The following is an 18,188-nucleotide window of genomic DNA, read 5'->3' on the forward strand; positions in this document are numbered from 1 at the left end:
ACTAGAGTCCTAAGTGAAATATAGATATATATTACCTTGGTTTGTTCTGCTTATTATTTTATGAAGCTTAGCTTTTCTTCCTCCCCTAAGACCTTCATGGAATATCTCAAAAATTGTAATGTGGCTGTCAGTGGGAAGTTAGCTTTTCATTTAGCTTTGCTAGAGTTGCTGGCATGTTGTAACTACTTTTCCCTTCCCATTACACCTTCTAAAGCAAATAGTTGTTAGAGAATCTGACTCTATATTTTATTTATAAGCTGGTTTTGAGCATTTTGTCATGTACAAACTGAATCTCACATGAAGTCAATACCCAGGCTATAAAAGAAAAGTAACTACCTACAAAACCAAGCTGTGGTACCAGTGTGAAGACAGGCATGTCTTCTGGACCCCAAGGGTTCCACCATGGCTTGTGGAGTCATTTATCAACTATAATTCCTTATTTTCTTGATAAAGATGAAACTGTTAAGGTAGTACATCTGTCTGAATGATGACATTTTCAAATACTCTTTGTAGGTTCTCTTGTTACATGCTCCTTCACATTGATGAGGTGGAAATGTGACAGTAAGCCAGAACACATTTCAAGCTGAGTTTCAAGGGGTAAGATGTAATCCCCAGCTGGCAGGTGGCTCTCCTCATTTTCTGGATGGGAAGTGGTGACACATGTTTGATCTGAAAATGGTAAAAATTGTCCTAACCTGGGAGTGTGTTTGGGCAAAAATATTCATCCAACAAGGTGAGCTGGGCACACAGGCAGTGCTCGTGTTCCTGAACAAAGTTGGGACCATCTTGTTTTGCTGGACTGGAATGTAAACCATGCTGTAACTTCAATATTGTAACTTCAGTATTATAGTGCCACTGCTTTCAGGGGGGTTGGAACTCAGTGTTCTCTGATGCCCCTTCCAACTCAAACCATTCTATGATTTGCACAAAGGAACAAAGTTGGTTTCTTCCTTTCCCCTTCAGCCAGGTTCTTTCTGAAGTATGTTTTTGCTTAGGAGTTCAATAAATGGAGATTTTGGTGATCTGACATTATGAGAATGTTGTGTCTTTTGCTTTGTTTTAGTGAAACTGGAAGTGCTTTTCAGCCTTATCTGGAAATCCTAGCCAGTGCTCTCAGAATCATGAGTTTTAGTATTGTGTTGATCAGAAATAATGTTTTCTGTGAAACAGCATTCTTGGGCCCTTCAATTACTGTAGGTGAGCCTAGGACAAACTGTAGATTTTTCTGCTGAAGAAATGAAGAACTTGGTGGTGGAAGGGATGGCAATTTAAATACTTGGTTAAATATCAGGGAGCATGTAGCTCTTCAGAGAAATTAAGTCCTCCAAAACATAAGCTGTTGTCTGGAGGAGGATATGCAGATCAGAAGATGTGCAAGTATTGGATTTAAAGGTAATTAGTATAAACTGATGATCTAACATTGCTAATAATGGGAATTTATGTATATAATGGCATATGGGAAAACCTAATTAACCACTCATACCTAATAGTGCATAATAGGAAGTGGGAACTTAGAGACAAATGCAGAGAGGACTCATCAGACTCTTGGAAACAGGAGCCAGGATTCAGATTTCTTTGGGATTCAGGCTTCTGGATAGTTAGATGCCTCAGTGTTCTGTTGGCTCAGCAATGTGTGGAGTTAAGCTTTCTGTGTCCTATATGAAAAAAAGTCCTATGTGACAAATGGCATTTCAGCTTGGATTGTGTGGCTTGGCAAGTCTGGGTGAGTCAGATCTCTGTGAGAGGTGAGGTTGGAAATGGGCTGGGGCTGGAAAACCAGGAGGCACTGGAAAGCTGAAGGTGGATGGTGGGCAAGGCAGGTAATGCACGTAGCATCCCACAGCAGCAGCACTTTGTTGGAGTGGAAATTGCTTTGAAACTTTGCTTTCCCTCAGCCAGAGGGAATTTCTGATTTTGGATGCAAAAATCAAGTCGTGAGTGGAAAGATTCCTGTAAAATTTTCCAGCTGTGATGTGTAATTTAATATTGAAACACTTCAGATATTGCCATGTTTGAGGAGAAGGAGTTGGTGTGTAAGTGCTTGGTAAATAAGTTGGTGCTTCTTGTGTGACAATGAGAGGCTCAAAAATACTCAGCTGTCTCTTATAGTATAAAGTTGGCTTTGTAGAATTTTGTCTTCCTAATAAAACTTAATTACCTGTGTATTATGTTCTTCTGTGGTGAGTGTGGAGATTAAGAGTAATTTGTCAGATTGATCTTTTTAATTTTAGTAACAACTATGCATGCTTTTCTTTTTTCCTAGAAGGAATAACTTTAACTTCCTAGGTTAATGTGAAATACACCTACCTTTTTCTTTGCTTGTTTTAAATTTTGGGGGTAACATAGGTTGTGAGTACAAATAAAGAGAAAGAGGAAAGAAATCCTTAAAGAGCAACAGTCTATCAGTTCTGGAAATATATTCCCGTGTTATCTCACAATAAGGTAAATTATTTATTTACTATGTAACTAGTTCTTGCATTTTTTATAGCTGTAACTTCTTAACCTTTAGTTTACAACAGCAATAGTGAAATATACCTCAATCTTTTGAGACATTTTATTTTATGATAGGAATTTGGAGCTAGGCAGTTGATAAGGATGGGATATGAAAAGGAAGAATCATTGCCATAGGGAACTAAAGAGACAGAGGAGACAACTGATGTGATTCAAGCAGGACAGTGTAAAAGGATGCTGCAGAGAGCAAGGTCAGATATGTACAAAGGTTGCTCAGAAAATGTTACATTTAAATTAATCAAGTTTATCTTGATAGAACTAGAAGCAGTTGGATCCTTACAGGGAATGGCTTTTATCTGGCCAGGACAAGCTGAGCTACTTTTCATTCCTCTGTTACTTGTTGGTAAAATGAAACAGTTAATCTTAGGGCATTTTAAGAGAATGGGAACAGGGATGCTGGGTAGATAAGTCTGAATGAAAATAAGACCCAGCAGTGGTGATTAGGACATTGATTGTACCAAGAACATTTAAGAAATTGTCATTCATTCCCTCCTAGGCACTTGTCTCTAATGACAGGATCAAAATTCCCCCAAATAATCTCTTTTGACTCCGTGCTTTCTTCTCTGCTGTGAGTACTGTGTTGCAAACAAAATTGGTAGCATCAAAAATATTAATGAAAAGAGAGAAATCTGTGGCTCTCGATCTGAAGGGAATAGTGTAGGAATTGGAATAAAAGTGACAATGGATGCTGAAGGTCTGTTCCCTTTAGATCATCATATTCTCAGAGGGAATGCTCCTTTTGTCCTGAGATGAGGACAGATGAGAGGAAAGATGAGGACATGTCATAAATAATGCCAACATTTCCTTACAAGTGCTATCAAGATGTCTGATAATGTGAGATATTTGCCATAGTGGTGTTATTTCAGCTTCTTGAGCTCAGGCTGTGTCTGATATTTCAGTGGCAATAGAAATAAATAGTTAGGCTTTTCCCCTTTGTGGTTTTGACTTTTTATTATTCTTTTTGGTAGGAAAAAGAATGATTAGGTTGAAATCCTACCTTACTCAATTTAAAGAATGTACATGTATGTATTTCTGTGATAGTCTTGGCAAAAGAAAGGTTTTTCTACAAAAAACCTCTGGCCCATAGATCTTACTTCCAGTAGTTTAATTTCTAGCAAACACTACCTTGAATTACCCCATGCAGATGTAGATTTTAAACCTGTCTTGCAAGCAAAATTTGCTATGCAGAGGTTTGCTAAATGTTAGATTTTTAGGATTAGCATTTTGTACAATTCAGCAGATGCTGTGTGTGTATATTATGCATGTAATTACTGTATCACTTAATGGCTTGAGTTCTGCATATGTTAACAGGCTAGATTAATTTATAGGTTTGATTAAATGTGCTCTTTATTCTGATGCATAGCTAAGAATTATCTTCAGTTAATATTTTAATTTACTTTGTTTACTTGCAATAAACTAGTGAAACTGTGTACAACTGATTGTTCTTTACTCTCTAAATTGCACCAGTGGTTGACAATACTTGCAAAAAAGTTTCCTTATTGTGCCAGATGTGGTGATATTCCCAAATTCCTGCCTAGCTCAAAGGTATGGAATAGTTCATATTCACAGTGAAATTCTAGGGGAAGCTGAAGATGTGATGCTCATGGAACCACGTAAAGAATGAAATGAGCTAAGAGCCAGTAAATGTCTGATGCTCTTGGAAAGTTTTACTGTCACAGATGCTGTCATTAAACTTAAGGCAGAGATAAAAAAAGAGATAAATTAAAAGTTAGGGATGGGAGGATTTCTTTTGTTACAGTTTTTCCTGACATTTATACTGCAATCCTTTTTGTAACAAATCTGGACTTCATCAGTTCCCTGGGCACTGCCCAAGCTTTTTTTTCTTAGTAGCAGTTAAACATATGAGCACTTTGAAAGAAAAATAGAAACAGGAAGGCTGAGGATAACTTGACAGGTTTTCATAATATGACCTCATAGATTATTAGTTTTTCCCCCACTGTGAGAGTTATAGAATTTTTTGTTTTTTGTTTTTTGTTTTTTTGTTTTTTGTTTTTTGTTTTTTGTTTTTTGTTTTTTGTTTTTTGTTTTTTGTTTTTTGTTTTTTGTTTTTTGTTTTTTGTTTTTTGTTTTTTGTTTTTTGTTTTTTGTTTTTTGTTTTTTGTTTTTTGTTTTTTGTTTTTTGTTTTTTGTTTTTTGTTTTTTGTTTTTTGTTTTTTGTTTTTGTTTTTTGTTTTTTGTTTTTTGTTTTTTGTTTTTTGTTTTTGTTTTTTGTTTTTTGTTTTTTGTTTTTTGTTTTTTTTGTTTGTTTTTGTTTGTTTGTTTTTGTTTGTTTGTTTGTTTTGTTTTTTTTTGTTTTTTTTTTGTTTTTTTTTTGTGGTTTGTTTTCTTTCATGCTGGAAAAATTAGGATAGGATGAGTTTAGTGGTATGTTTTTGGTTATAGTGTATTTTTTATGGTGGAAGTTTTTAGAGTTCTTGTAGGAAAAAATTGGATATACTTTTGAAAGAGTTAAAAACAATCTGGGGGTAGTAATTTGGTAATAGTTTTGTATCTGGAGAAAAGCCATGTGTTTTACACTAACATCATAGCAGATGGTAAAGAAAAGACAACCACAAGAGTCATCTAAAAATGAAGTGGGATGTTTGCTGCTAAGGTATCTTTTTGATTTGTCAGATTATGTTGTTTTTGGATATTCCAATGGGATACTTCTTGGTCTGTGACACACGGGGGAGAAAAAAAAGTTTCAAAAGTGAAGTATTTCCTTAGTAATATCTTGTTTCAGAAGAGCTGGCCTTTATGACATTAAAAAAAATAATTAATTGCTGGAGTGAATATTTGAATTCCTTTCTGTGATCTAAGGAAGTAATTAAATGCTGTTAAATAGAATGCTATTTCTTCAATTTTGAACTTTGAATTTTCTCATTAACTTAAGATATTTCTCATATCTTACCATTAAGTAATTGTGCAAGATCACCATAGATTAAAAGCAATAGAGAGAGGATTTAAACCTGTAGTTCTTTTTTTGAGAACCTGTGAACTGTTGAGGGTCCTCTAGAAGCTGGGACTATAGGAAGGAAGAAGTACCACAAATAATGTAAATTTTTAATTGAATGTGACATTTTATTGTCAGATTAAAATGTTAGTGAGGAGCTGATCAACCTGAAATGGATTAACATGGGTTTTGTTACTGAAAGGAGGCAGAGGGGAGAGGGAAGGGCACATGGATCACCCCTATGGACAAAGCAAAGAGAAGGCTCCTTGTCTTGACCAGTGAATAAGTCACGGACACCTCTACATGATGGATGGATTTGTCTTTGGGGTGTTTTCTTTCTCTTTTGGCACCAGCAGCCCAGTGGGTGTTACCTGAGCCTCCCTACTGACTTCTAGTGGTGGGAGAGGCATTGAAAGCAGAACCAGTGTAGTGTGTGTGACTTCACCACTCCAAGTGTCAGCACCAGTTCAACACTTGAGTTATTCTCGGTGCGCGTCATTCTGGGTACTGACTCCTCACTTCCAGGAACATTGTAGATCTCTGATATGAAGTCATTTTCTTGAGTGCCTGTGCTCTGAGTGATTCCTTTGTGAGCCTCTTTTAGCAAATGAGGCTGCTCAGGCTTGAAAGGCAAATTGGAGCTGTCATCTCTGGCTTTACCCTCACTATCTACTGGGTTACTCCACTCCTGCTCTGCCTTGTCAGGGCAGAGCAATTCCTGCTCCAACAGCTTGGGACGGGGTGCCCTTGGTGCTCTGGCACACAAGAGTGGGAAAGGGATTTTTTTCACTCCAAAAACTCGGCCCAATCTTTTACTCCCTTGAGGTTTCCTGGAGATTGTCTGTCTCCAAGTGGTTTGTCTGTCTCTTTTTGCAGTGTGGTACAAAGTGGGTCAGTTAGGGCTGCATCTGATGGGGAGATTCCTCAGAGCATAAGGGTAGAGAAAGTGCTCAGTGACAATCTGTCAGGTTTGCTTTGGGTTTCTTATATTTTTATTATTTATTCACTTATTTATTTATTTTAGTGATTGTGTTAATTTATGAGCTGATGTAAACTCCTAACATCTGCCACACCCCATGACAAAGAGTTCCAAAACATTTTTAAAGTCATGTAGGTTTTTATTTGACTCTTTCTTTTTTGTTTTTTTTCATTGAGCAAGACAAAAATGAAAGATTGCTTCATTTTTATCCATGGTACATCAGGTTTTCTTGGGTGCATTGTATGCTCCCTCAGTTTTTAGTTCTGCATAATAAGGGTTTTTAATCTATTTAGTTTTTCCTTGAAGTCCTTGGTCGTCCTTGTTGCCACTGTGTAATCTCTCAGCTCTGCAATATTATTTGTAGAAAAGTGATGGCCAAAGAGTATTCATTATGTGAATTTCTAATGGCATAATGATGTTTTCTGTTTTGTTCTCTTCTCCTTTCAGGATAATTCCTCACTTTATTTTTGGTTGCTACTCTGTGTTAAGCTGGCATTTACATAAAGCTATTATAATTCAGAGATTGTATTCCTGGGTATTAATAACCAATTCCAGAGTCCATCATTTCATGTGTAATAAGGATCCTGGTCCTTTTTCCTCTTTTTATCACTTTACGTTTATCAAAGTTAAATTTCCCCTATCTTTTTTTATAGCCATTTTAAGAACTTAAGAGCAATTCTGCTTCAAAGTATTTGTTTGGTTGGAAGGAAAGAAAAAGGAAGAAACAGCTAAATGATCAGATTGTGTGGGCTGGCATTTTCCATGTCAGTAGATGTTGTATTCTGTCCTGAAATCAGTTAATTTATGGTCAGTAAGTTTCTCAGAAACAAGAGGGGGAGGACATAAAAGTAAAAGAGAATATTAAAAGCTGGGCCATCTATAGCTTGTTGAAATTGTAAGAGGGTGGTGGATAAGGGAGGCAGTAGGAGACACAAAAGCTGTAGGATTACCAGAAACCTAATGTCTTAATGAATAGACAGCTAAGATGTCTTATAATTATGTTGGATATGGACTTTTTCAGGATACTGAAGCCCTGGTAAAATGTTATGCTTCCCAACAAGCCTCACAAAGTGCTTAGAGCTAAGAGGAAGGCCAAAGAAAAGCTCTGCCATGGAAGGAAAAAGTAGAAATGAGATACAATTGTTCACTAATCCCTTTCATTTTGATTCTGTCTTTCTGATTTTTCTTTATTATAGTGGCCAAGCTGTGTGCTAATAAAATCTTGCTTTACTAATTCAAAGCCCTTGTATTTTGGGTTTGCTTAATTGAAAGAAAAGTTACAAGTAGATCCAGCTCAAAGTAGTGGTTGATGGAGGACCCAATTACAGTCATGGTGATGAATCTCTGGATGTCTCCCAATCTGTTGGAAATTGCAGCTGTAGTCTAGACTGGCCCCTAATTTTATTGAAAATGTCTTGTGTTCTCTTGTAGTCACATCATAGATAGCAGCAGCTGATTTTAAAAAAGGGTTTTTCTACAGATTTCTACAACAGTGACTGCAGAATTTCTAGCTAGTATAGGTTAACATATCTGTATGGATGCCAACTGACTGAAAAAACTAGAAAGCTGTTGATTTGGTTTGCTGCTTTATTTTTTGAAGTATTTTTTCCCCCATAATTCAGGTGTTGCATTAAGCAACACCACTCTGGCAAAAATATTGGGGTTTTTTTAAAAATACAATTTTGGGGCCATTGAAAAGCCCCAGTATTCTTTAAGAGCCACTTGCATTCTGCAGGTGTTACAGGTGTTGTTGGCTTGGACTCCAAATTAATGCTATGAGGACAACACAATTACATCTCAGACAAAAAGGAATGAATAAGTCATGAACTGTGTGAATAGGGAAATCCCAGCAATCTCTTTTGTCCTTGGGGTGGTTGTTTCCTTCTTCCTACAGCTCCTTCATGGATGAGGTGAGGACAAAATGTTCATCTATGAGGCAATATTAAATCCATGCTGCAAACCAGAGTACTGATAAAATTGGATCAGGAATGAACAGCCCATGATCAGGGGGATGTTGGACACTTTCCATTCTTGTGCAACGAAAAAAAACAAGGATGACACCTCTGGCTATGAAATTATCTTCTTAGTTTTCTTTAATTCTCCTGTGAGGACCCTGGTGAAACCCAAGAGCATTCATACATCATTGTGAGGGCTGGCAACATGCACTGATGTTGGAGACATGGATGTGAGCCAAACAAAAAGATATAAAGGAGGAAACTTGAAAATAGTGTTATGGTTAGGAAATGACTCCAATGATAGTAACTTTTTATGCTGCTGCTCTTTATGTGTAACATGAATAACAGCTGTCACTAAGTTATTATCTTGCCATATCTGGCTTCTGTAAGCTGGGGAAACATTGCTTAAAACAAAGCCCAGCATGTTCATTGCTCACATCAGTAAATTTTCTGTATTTTGTTTGTAGTTTTGAAGAAATAGTGGATTGTACCACTCAGTGCCAGTGGTTTTCCAGCCATATGAATTATGTTACCATGGAACATAAAACTGGAGATGTCAGTGGCCTGTCTGACCTGTAACTGGCACATTTGTAATTAGCAGGAACTCTGAGATGTATATACTGCTTATCTTAATGGAAAGCAGGGTTGTAGATTGTATACAGTATTCACTGCTGCAGTTCAAGGGTCCTGGAATTCAGCTTGATAAAAGCTGAATTTAGTTATTGCTGGGGTGTGTGAACAGACTTCTCTGGAACCCTGGTTATTTGTTGGGTACTATAAAATATTCTTCCAAGTGTTTACGTGGCTGCACAGAATTTTCTGAAATGAAGCCAGCTCCCATTATTTGCTTTTGTTTTGTTGAGTATTTGGATGTCTTGTGCTGCATGTGGGGTTAAGTAGCAAGATTCAAAAGGTGCAGTGCAGTAATAGTTTTATGTTTTGATGGAACCAAGCATCCATAAACATCTACAGAAGATGAGGCAGTGTGTTTTCATACACTGACAGCATGTGCTGGAAGGAAAAGATGTGATTCACCTACACAACATTCCTCATATCCTTAATAAATCAATACTCTCTATAACACCTTGTCCCTCTGAGGCAGGGAAGTTTAGCATCTAAAGTAATCAGTGATGGAAAATCCACTTCAAGTCCTTGCAAATTGTTCCCCGTAAATTTTTTACCTGTTTAAAAATATTTTAAAAGCCATTTATTTCTATTTAGAACGTCTAAATTTCAGCTTTCACTCACTGGGTTTTAGTATACATTAGCCTGGACTGAGGAGTCTGTTACTCTTTTTTAATTTTTTTTTTAATTTTATTTTTCTCTTGTTTTCTTTTCTATTCTTTTCTTTTCTTATTTATTTTTTATATTTTTTATTTTATATTTTATTTTATATTTTATTTTATTTTATATTTTATTTTATTTTATATTTTATTTTATTTTATATTTTATTTTATTTTATATTTTATTTTATTTTATATTTTATTTTATTTTATATTTTATATTTTATATTTTATATTTTATATTTTATATTTTATATTTTATTTTATTTTATATTTTATTTTATATTTTTTATTTTATTTTATTTTATTTTATTTTATTTTTTTATTTTATTTTTTATTTTATTTTTTTATTTTATTTTTTTATTTTATTTTTTTATTTTATTTTTTTATTTTTTTATTTTATTTTATTTTATTTTTTTATTTTATTTTATTTTTTTATTTTATTTTATTTTTTTAATTTTATTTTATTTTTTTAATTTTATTTTGTTTTTTTAATTTTATTTTATTTTATTTTATTTTTTTTTATTTTTTTTTATTTTATTTCTATAATCTCTGAAGTTCTCTGGTCTCTCTCTTTACATTACATTTTTCCAAAGCTGTGTGTAGATTTTGGGACAAAAAGCTACGTTATTTTTCTTTCCTTTCTTAAAATTATTTTCATTAGGCATGTGATCTGCACTGGTCCAACTTTGATGTCATCTGTATGTGTGTTCTCTGATTTTCTGCTTCACTTCTTTTTGAATCAAGGACTATTCTGAGTAGGAAACAGATTTTATCAGCTTTCATTATATGAATTAATTTGAGGATATAATAGTGATTTGATTCCTATCCACATTGTCTTACAGTAGTTCTGAACTAACAAAACTACAGCAAATCCTGCAAACACAGCTGGGCAAGGTTAGAAATTTTTATATCATCATGGGATAGCTATCTCTGCACATGAATAGCATCAGGACAAGTTCCAGTAATAAGTGGAATTAAGCAAGTTAGTTCATGGTCTTAAAAGTTGTTTCCATCACTCTGAATTTCTGATTTGCTCTTTTTTTTTTTTTTTATCAGTGGAACAGTGATAAATAGAATCATAGAATCATAGAATCATAGAATCCTAGAGGTTGGAAGGGACCTGGAAAGATCATCTAGTCCAACCCCCCCTGCCAGAGCAGGGCCCCCTAGAGTACATCCCCTAGGAACGTGTCCAGGTGGGTTTTGAATGTCTCCAGTGAAGGAGACTCCACAACCCCCCTGGGCAGCCTGTTCCAGGGCTCTGTCACCCTTACAGTAAAAAAATTTTTTCTGATATTCAACTTGAACCTCCTATGCTCCAATTTACACCCATTACCCCTTGTCCTATCACTGGTCACCACTGAGAAAAGCCTAACTCCATCTCCCTGACACTCACCCCTTACATATTTGAAAACATTGATGAGGTCACCCCTCAGTCTCCTTTTCTCCAAACTAAAGAGACCCAGCTCCCTCAGCCTTTCCTCATAAGGGAGATGCTCCACTCCCTTAATCATCTCAGTAGCTCTGCACTGGACTCTTTCAAGCACTTCCCTGTCCTTCTTGAACTGAGGGGCCCAGAACTGGACACAATACTCCAGGTGCGGCCTCACCAATGCAGAATAGAGGGGGAGGAGAACCTCTCTTGACCTACTAACCACCCCCTTTCTAATGCACCCCAGGATGCCATTGGCCTTCTTGGCCACAAGGGCACATTGCTGGCTCATGGGCATCTTCTTGTCTACCAGGACCCCCAGGTCTCTTTCACCTACACTGCTCTCCAGCAGCTCAGCCCCCAACCTATACTGGGACATCGTGTTGTTCTTCCCCAAATGCAAATAATTATGGAATGGTGCATCCCATCCTGAATGAGTTTACTCAGGACAGAGCAACTTTCTCTAATGTACTTAAAAATTGAGCAGATTTAATGAATGCAAAGTTAGATGATTAACTCCTCTAAATTTTTTTTTAGGAACTTCTCAGGGGCAGTTGATGAACAGATTGACAAATGCAAATAGCATCAAGGAGACAATGAGTGAATCTGGAATTGGTGGGAATGTTCAGAAAGGTTTTTAATGGCCATTAAAAGAACTGCTGAAGAAACTGAGCTCCCACAGGGCCTTTTTTGAAAATAATCATGTTTGATGTGCTAATGCCAGAGTTGCAAAAAGCTTCTTCTCCATAGTTTGGAACCTTTTAGACTTCACCAAGGGTAGGAAAGACTCTTCTCATCCAGTGTATCAGTGAAATTGTACAAGGTTTGGGCTGGTTGTATCTGTCGTTCACATAATTAAAAGATTCTGTTCTTTGCAGAAAAAAAAAAGTGTTACATCTATAGGAACAAGAGGAAAAAAACCTTGTGGTTAAAATAATGACTAGTTTGATAATTTAAAGCTTAATGGAGGAGAAAGAGCAGTAGGGATGATGCTAACAGTATTGTTATTGTAGTAAAACCACAGCAAAATAGTCTTAAAAAGCCAACTAAACCAAGAAGGCTCAAAAAACCCCTGAAGCTTTGACTCTCCATAGGAACCAAATGTACAGTGTTTAATTTGAGGGCAACAATGGTTTATCTTGTGGAATGGAGCTCTGTGTTAGAGAAAAGTAGAAAAGCAGCAGGGAAACAAGAGTTGGGGTTAATTGTAGTTTCCAGCTAGGAGGAATTGTAAATAGTGTCCTCTCAGTGGAAGGGTGACACCTACATGCAGAGCCAGAAACTTGCCAAGTCATGGCTAGAGCCAAGTTTAAAAAATATTTTTTGAAGAGCTGTTGGAATGAGTGATACAAATTCTCTGTTGCAAGGGAAGCAAAAGTGTTTGTTTAAACCAAAGATGTTTAATACTTCTTTGTTCTTGTTCTTCTGCAAGACTTGAATGTTTCTCTTAAGAAGGAACAGAACTTGAAAAAATTTATGATTTTATTAGTCAAAAGGAGAGTCACTTAGGCAAACTGATCCTTCATACAGTAACCCAAATATCTTATGAAGGTATTATTTTGCTATATGTAGAATTTGTGATCATTTTAGGAGGAATATGATGGAGAGAAAATGCAGAGCATAGGATCTGCACCAAGGACCTGATTTAAAACAAATTGGTTTTCCTGTGTTTGCAGTGTGACCCTGGGTGAACCAGCAGCAGTGAGCTCAGGGGGTTTGATCTCATCCAGAACTCTGGGAGAAGACTTTCATTTGGAGGCACCAAAGAGCTGTGTGAATACAGAGCAGTTTGTGGAAAAATCTTTGGTTGTACAGAAGTGACTTGGCAAGCTTTTGACTTGGCTTGGACTCCCTTTTAGTACAGAATCCTTAAAATCTTCTGTTTCACTGAGCAGGAAACTCCCCTACTTTGACTGTAAATGCTATTTGGTGGAAAAAAGCATGTTCTTATGAATGATGTAAGATAATTTTTTTTGCATAAAGGAGTTTTATGTATGGCTGTTTTAAAACATCTTTCAGACACTTTCATTGCTTCCCCATCTTGGAGTAAATTACTTTTCACATCAAACAAGTTTACTCCTAATATTGATTAGAGCATGCAAATGTTAACCCCCCTATTTTTGATCCTTCCTAGGGACAGCACTATGAAAATCCCATGGTTGCTCATGCATGGAGACCCAACCATGAGGTGTTCTAAGAAGTGGGATAGTATCTAACATCCCCTTAGAGTGAGGATTTTCTATGTAGTACACTGAGAATTCACCTGAGAGCTGAATTCATAGTCCAGTTTCCTATCTTAGTGCTGCCTGATTGTCCTCAGAGTCATTGCCCAGTTTTCTAAAGCTCTTTCTGAGCAGCTTGCAGCTCCAAGTTGTGCTGGGCCAAAGGGGATGAAGGGTTCTACACATCCTGGTACCACATTCCTCAGGACCATCTCAGGCAACAGATATGAAAACCCCAACAGCCAATCTGTAGCCACAGATGTGTGACCCTTTAACCTAGAACTATTTTTCTGAGCCATGTAGTAGATAAAAAAAATTTGGACACTGGTACAGTCTTGACTTTCCACTTTTTTTTTCTGCTTTTAGTTAAAGCAACAGGGTCATGCAGGTGGGTGTAGGTGGAACCTTTCTGCTATGCTTACCCTCACACTGGGGGTTGCACCTGGGAGTTCTTTGTGGCCTTTTTTGATTTCTGAAGGCAATTTGTCCTCTTGGCTTAGTCAGGTCCTGGTGTAGGCAGTTGCCTCCAAGATGAGCTGGTTAATGTGACTGAAAGTGTGAATTACTCATCTATTGCCTTTTTATAGCTTTCCTGCTTCTGTGTCAAGGCACTGCATGGTCACCATCCCACTGGCTTTGTTACCAGGGTAATCCTCCCCTTGTCAAGGCCCTTTCCCTCTTTACTGATTTGGTTTCTTGGCCAAAAGTCTGGGTTTGCAGAACTTAACTTTGCTTTGTTGAGGCCAGACCAGAATCTCAAGCTGAAGAGAGGTGGAAGGTTAGCAGCAGAGGAGAGGGCTGCTGATCCAAGAGGAAGCTGAGAGCTTAGAAAAACTCAAATTGAAAATTCTCTGTGTGTTTAAGCTTGGGAGGGGGCCCTAAAGGTTTATTTTGACTTGGTTTTTTCATCCTTAAGTTTTAGAAAAGGAGAGGAGTCCATTTATGAAACAAAATATGTTAAAAACTTACCCAAACATGCAGAGGCAGACCCACAAACCATCCTGCTCCTCTTGTTGGTTTTCTGGATTTTTCTTTTTTCAATTTTTATTCCTGTGTTTCTTATTTGACCTTTTTTTAAGCAAAGCATTGGGAGCTGCCCATCTCAGCTCTGATTTCAGCCAGATCTGCTGGAGGCTTGACCAGGCTGTCACTGACTAATGATGGGTGCTTTCATCTGTAGAAAATGATCTTCTCTGATTCCTTTCCCATTGCTCTTTTACTCCTCCATAGTCTCTAATCCATTAGCATTTTCCCTTTATTTCCCTCCTTTGCAGTTTTTCTGCACTCATTCCTCTCTCTCTTTCTCTACTTCCATTCTTTTGTCAGTAGAGGCAGAACATGGGCACAGGGATGGGGAACAATGTTGGACACCAAACTTCCTTGAAAATCTGAGCTCTTGAACAGCTCATCCCAGGTCACTGTCTGCATCTGCATTGCTCAGTGCTGCAGGATCTCAGCTATGTGTCCCACCAGGTATCACTGCAGTGCTCTGCCAGCCAGATGGGTCAAGAGGTGGGGTTTCTAGGGCTGGGGGCATTGCTGGTGTTTCTGATGTCTTTCCAGTCTGTTCTGTGTTCTGTCCTACCCTGGACCCACCCTAGGTAATTCAGAGTCAGCTTCTGCATCTCTAATATCACCCAGCCTTACTCTGTAGGAGTACTCAAGGGTGTAACCATGCAAGTATTTAGATTTTTAGCTCTCAGGGAAGCACATGGATGCATCTGTGAAGTCAGAATTTTCCTGTCTCTTTCTCAAGAGATTCTCCATCCTCCTGTAAGGAATTCCTTGTTCTTCACACAAGTCTGGCTGTGAGTAAAAAGCTGTTTTCATGTGATTCTCAGTCTCAGGATGCAAACCAAAGGCTCAGTTTCTCTGTCATCTTCAGTCAGTTTGTGTCCATGCCCAACCTCCCTTCACCTCCACTGCCCTGTTTGGGGCTTTGCTTCTTGCAGGTGCTGTCACTTGGGTGGCTCTGAGGTCACTGAAAACTTGTTTTTCTTCTGTAGTTCCTGTTCAACCAGGTCATGTTGTTAATTGAGTTTATAGCTTTGGTACAAGGGAAAGGGATAGAAATGTGTAGAAAGAGCTGAACTGGCTGCTCAGCTGGGCAAGAAGAGAACAGATTGAAGCAGGTCTGGAAGTTCCATATTGGTCTGGATGTGTGGACTGAAAGCCAAGATTGTCATTGGTGTGGCAGAATAATTTATGAAACATGTTTTTTGTTTTTGTTTTTTTTTTAAATAGTCCATATAGATCTCTTAAAGTACATCAATGTAATATTTGGAAATAAGGGCTAATTTGTTATTATTTTGTCTTTCATGTCCTCTCATCTTACTCTATTTCTACTTTGCTGAACATCTTTTTCTCTCTTCCATGAAGACTCTTTTTTGCCTTTCAGTAACAAATACACTAATCTAGTATTGCCATGAGATCATTTCTATGGATTTGTTCTGAGAATATTTGTGGTGTTTTTTTTCTTTTCTTTATTTAATATGAAACATTCAGCATCAGTTCAGTCTAGAAAGGAGCTGGGAAGCAATTTATGTTTTCAGAGAAGTACTCGAAGCTAATTTTTTAGGGAAAATTTGGTTCACTAGTCATAAGATACCATTAGCATCCTTTCCTTTATCTACCCAAGCAATCCCTGGTCAGTTGTTCAGTGCCTGAAGCATCCCCTCCCCCTTCTTCTCTAAGCCTGGGACTGCAGGATCATTTCTCACACTTTCTTTACCTCACTCTTCATGCTGCCAGTAGTTTTTTCCTTTTTTAAATGTCTTTTCCCAAAAGTGTCACCAGTATCACTGCTGGGCTCAGCTCTGTCCTGTGATGGATCTGTTGTGTCTGGTGTGGGGCAGCCCCTGGCAGCCTCATCCCCCACCAAAACCTTGCCATGTACATGCAAGATAGTGGGGTTTCTACTCTTAGGGGTGATGGGGGAGAATAAAAAAATTGAATATAAATGTTGAAGCACTCAGTGGATGTGGCAGTGGAACACCTGGGAGTTCTTGGGAAAGGAGGAACATGAATGAAATTATGGAGATATCTTTTATACATGAACAGGAACAGTGTATATGGTAATATCTAAATAAATCTTATGCAATATCTGGATATTGTGCTAATGATTTTCATGGATGTTGTGTAATTTTGTCTGTTCTAGGGAGTATGACTTCTGCAACATCACCCATCATTCTGAAATGGGACCCCAAAAGCTTGGAAATCAGGACTCTCACAGTAGAGAGGCTTTTGGAGCCACTCGTTACCCAGGCAAGTATCTTCAATTTGTTTTGCTTCTTCCTTTAGCCTAATGCTGCATTTACTCATTTTACATAATTGTGTTAATAACTTTTGATAATAAAAACTTGAACAGGTTTTGTTCATGACCTCTCATGGAAAGCTCTATTCAAACATGTTTAGTACTTGTTCTAAATAATTTATAGTCTCAAAGTATGAGCAGTAGTACAGTAACAACAAGTAAGTACTTCTGTTTTTTTTTTTTAAAAGCAGTTGGGAAGTTTATAAACCAGTCAGTTTAAGACAGGGATCTGACCTGAGTACATACTCTTGGTTTGTTATCATACCATGGAAGACACTTTCCTATTGAAAATAAATGAAACCAACCCAAGTAAAGAAGCTGCTAAAACCTGTTGCATTTCAAGCTGTGATGGATTAGAAGTGAGTGCTCAACCTGTTATTTTTCAGCTGAGTAAAATTTGCTAATGGAAGCAAAAACATTGGTTCAGTGGTGTAAAAACAGCAAGACAAAACTGATGGTAGGTACCATGTAGAATCTATAATATATATACTGGTGTTATTCAGCTTTAAACCAAGTAGAGCAGTTTCTTTATTGTCAGAGAAGATCTTTTTATGTCTCTCCATATCACATTTCTCATGTCTGTACAAATTTACTTGTGCTGTGAGGGCACACAGGAGCAGGAGATGGGTCCAGAGAAATATTAAGACATCAAAGTTCTGTTACCATGAGTGGGTTTCTCTGAGCCTGGTGCCTTTTTGTTCCTGAGTTGCCATTAATAATGGGAAGCTGGTTACAGAATTTTTTTCTAGTAAGCTTCAAGATGGCTAGATCTGTGATTTCAAAAACACACAGAAAAGTCATTTTTTCTTCTAGGAATGCTCATTATATTAAAAATGAATGCCAGCCAACCCCATCTGTCCATCCACCTGTTGCTGGCAGTTTTCTTGTACACGTTGTAGCTCTTGAGACTGATCTGCTGGGTAGAAACATTGCCCTTCTTTTGGGTGTGAGACCAGAGACCAGGCTGCATGGTTTTGTTTTCAGAATAAACCAGATTAAAATTACAAATCACTGCTTCTTTAATTCCCCCCAGATGATGTCTTTATGGTTCCTATGCTCCTTACATACAAGTCACTACACCTTTTCTTGTTTCTTTGTTTTTGAAAAAACCAAAAAGTTATCTTTCTACAAATTATTCTGGACATGAAATTCTCCAACAATGTACAGAACTTTGCAGAATCAAAAGCAAAGTGTTTTATGTTTTATTTCACAGTCAATGATTTTCCTGTTTTATCTCCACTGTTTTTTTTTTTTTTTCCCAACACCTTGCCCAGAAAAGAGAATACATCAGCTGAGAGGTGAAAGCACTCTTGTAGTTCCAGAGTTTCACAGGTTGCTTGGGTTATCTTTTGGTTTAGCTAGATTTGTGTTTGGCTCAACAAATGGAAGTAAATAAGTTACAAGTTCAGCTACAGGACATGGATTTCTTCAGTGGTGGAAATCAGGGTTGCCTGAGGTCCTTACCCTTGTGTTTTGATGAGGAACAATGTATTTCTGTTTTAGAAGAAGGTCAGGAAGTCTGGAGAAAGTAAACCAC

The 18,188-nt window shown here is 37.3% G+C and overlaps 1 protein-coding gene across 4 annotated transcripts in view; it reads left to right on the top strand.

Moving 5' to 3' along the window:
• CTNNA2 (catenin alpha 2) overlaps positions 1 to 18,188 on the top strand; it is a 418,069-nt gene that overhangs the window by 26,058 nt on the left and 373,823 nt on the right. For 2 of the 4 annotated variants that reach the window (XM_071753185.1, XM_071753183.1), the window contains exon 2: positions 16,496 to 16,602. In XM_071753185.1, the coding sequence (XP_071609286.1) occupies positions 16,501 to 16,602 (102 nt within the window). In that variant the 5' untranslated portion in view covers positions 16,496 to 16,500. Of the gene's footprint in view, positions 1 to 16,493; positions 16,603 to 18,188 lie in introns of those variants that run through there. The other 2 variants (XM_071753184.1, XM_071753187.1) reach the window with 1 other exon arrangement.

This window comes from Heliangelus exortis, chromosome 10 (assembly GCF_036169615.1).
Source record: "Heliangelus exortis chromosome 10, bHelExo1.hap1, whole genome shotgun sequence".
In the NCBI taxonomy this organism is placed as follows: Eukaryota; Metazoa; Chordata; class Aves; order Apodiformes; family Trochilidae; genus Heliangelus; species Heliangelus exortis.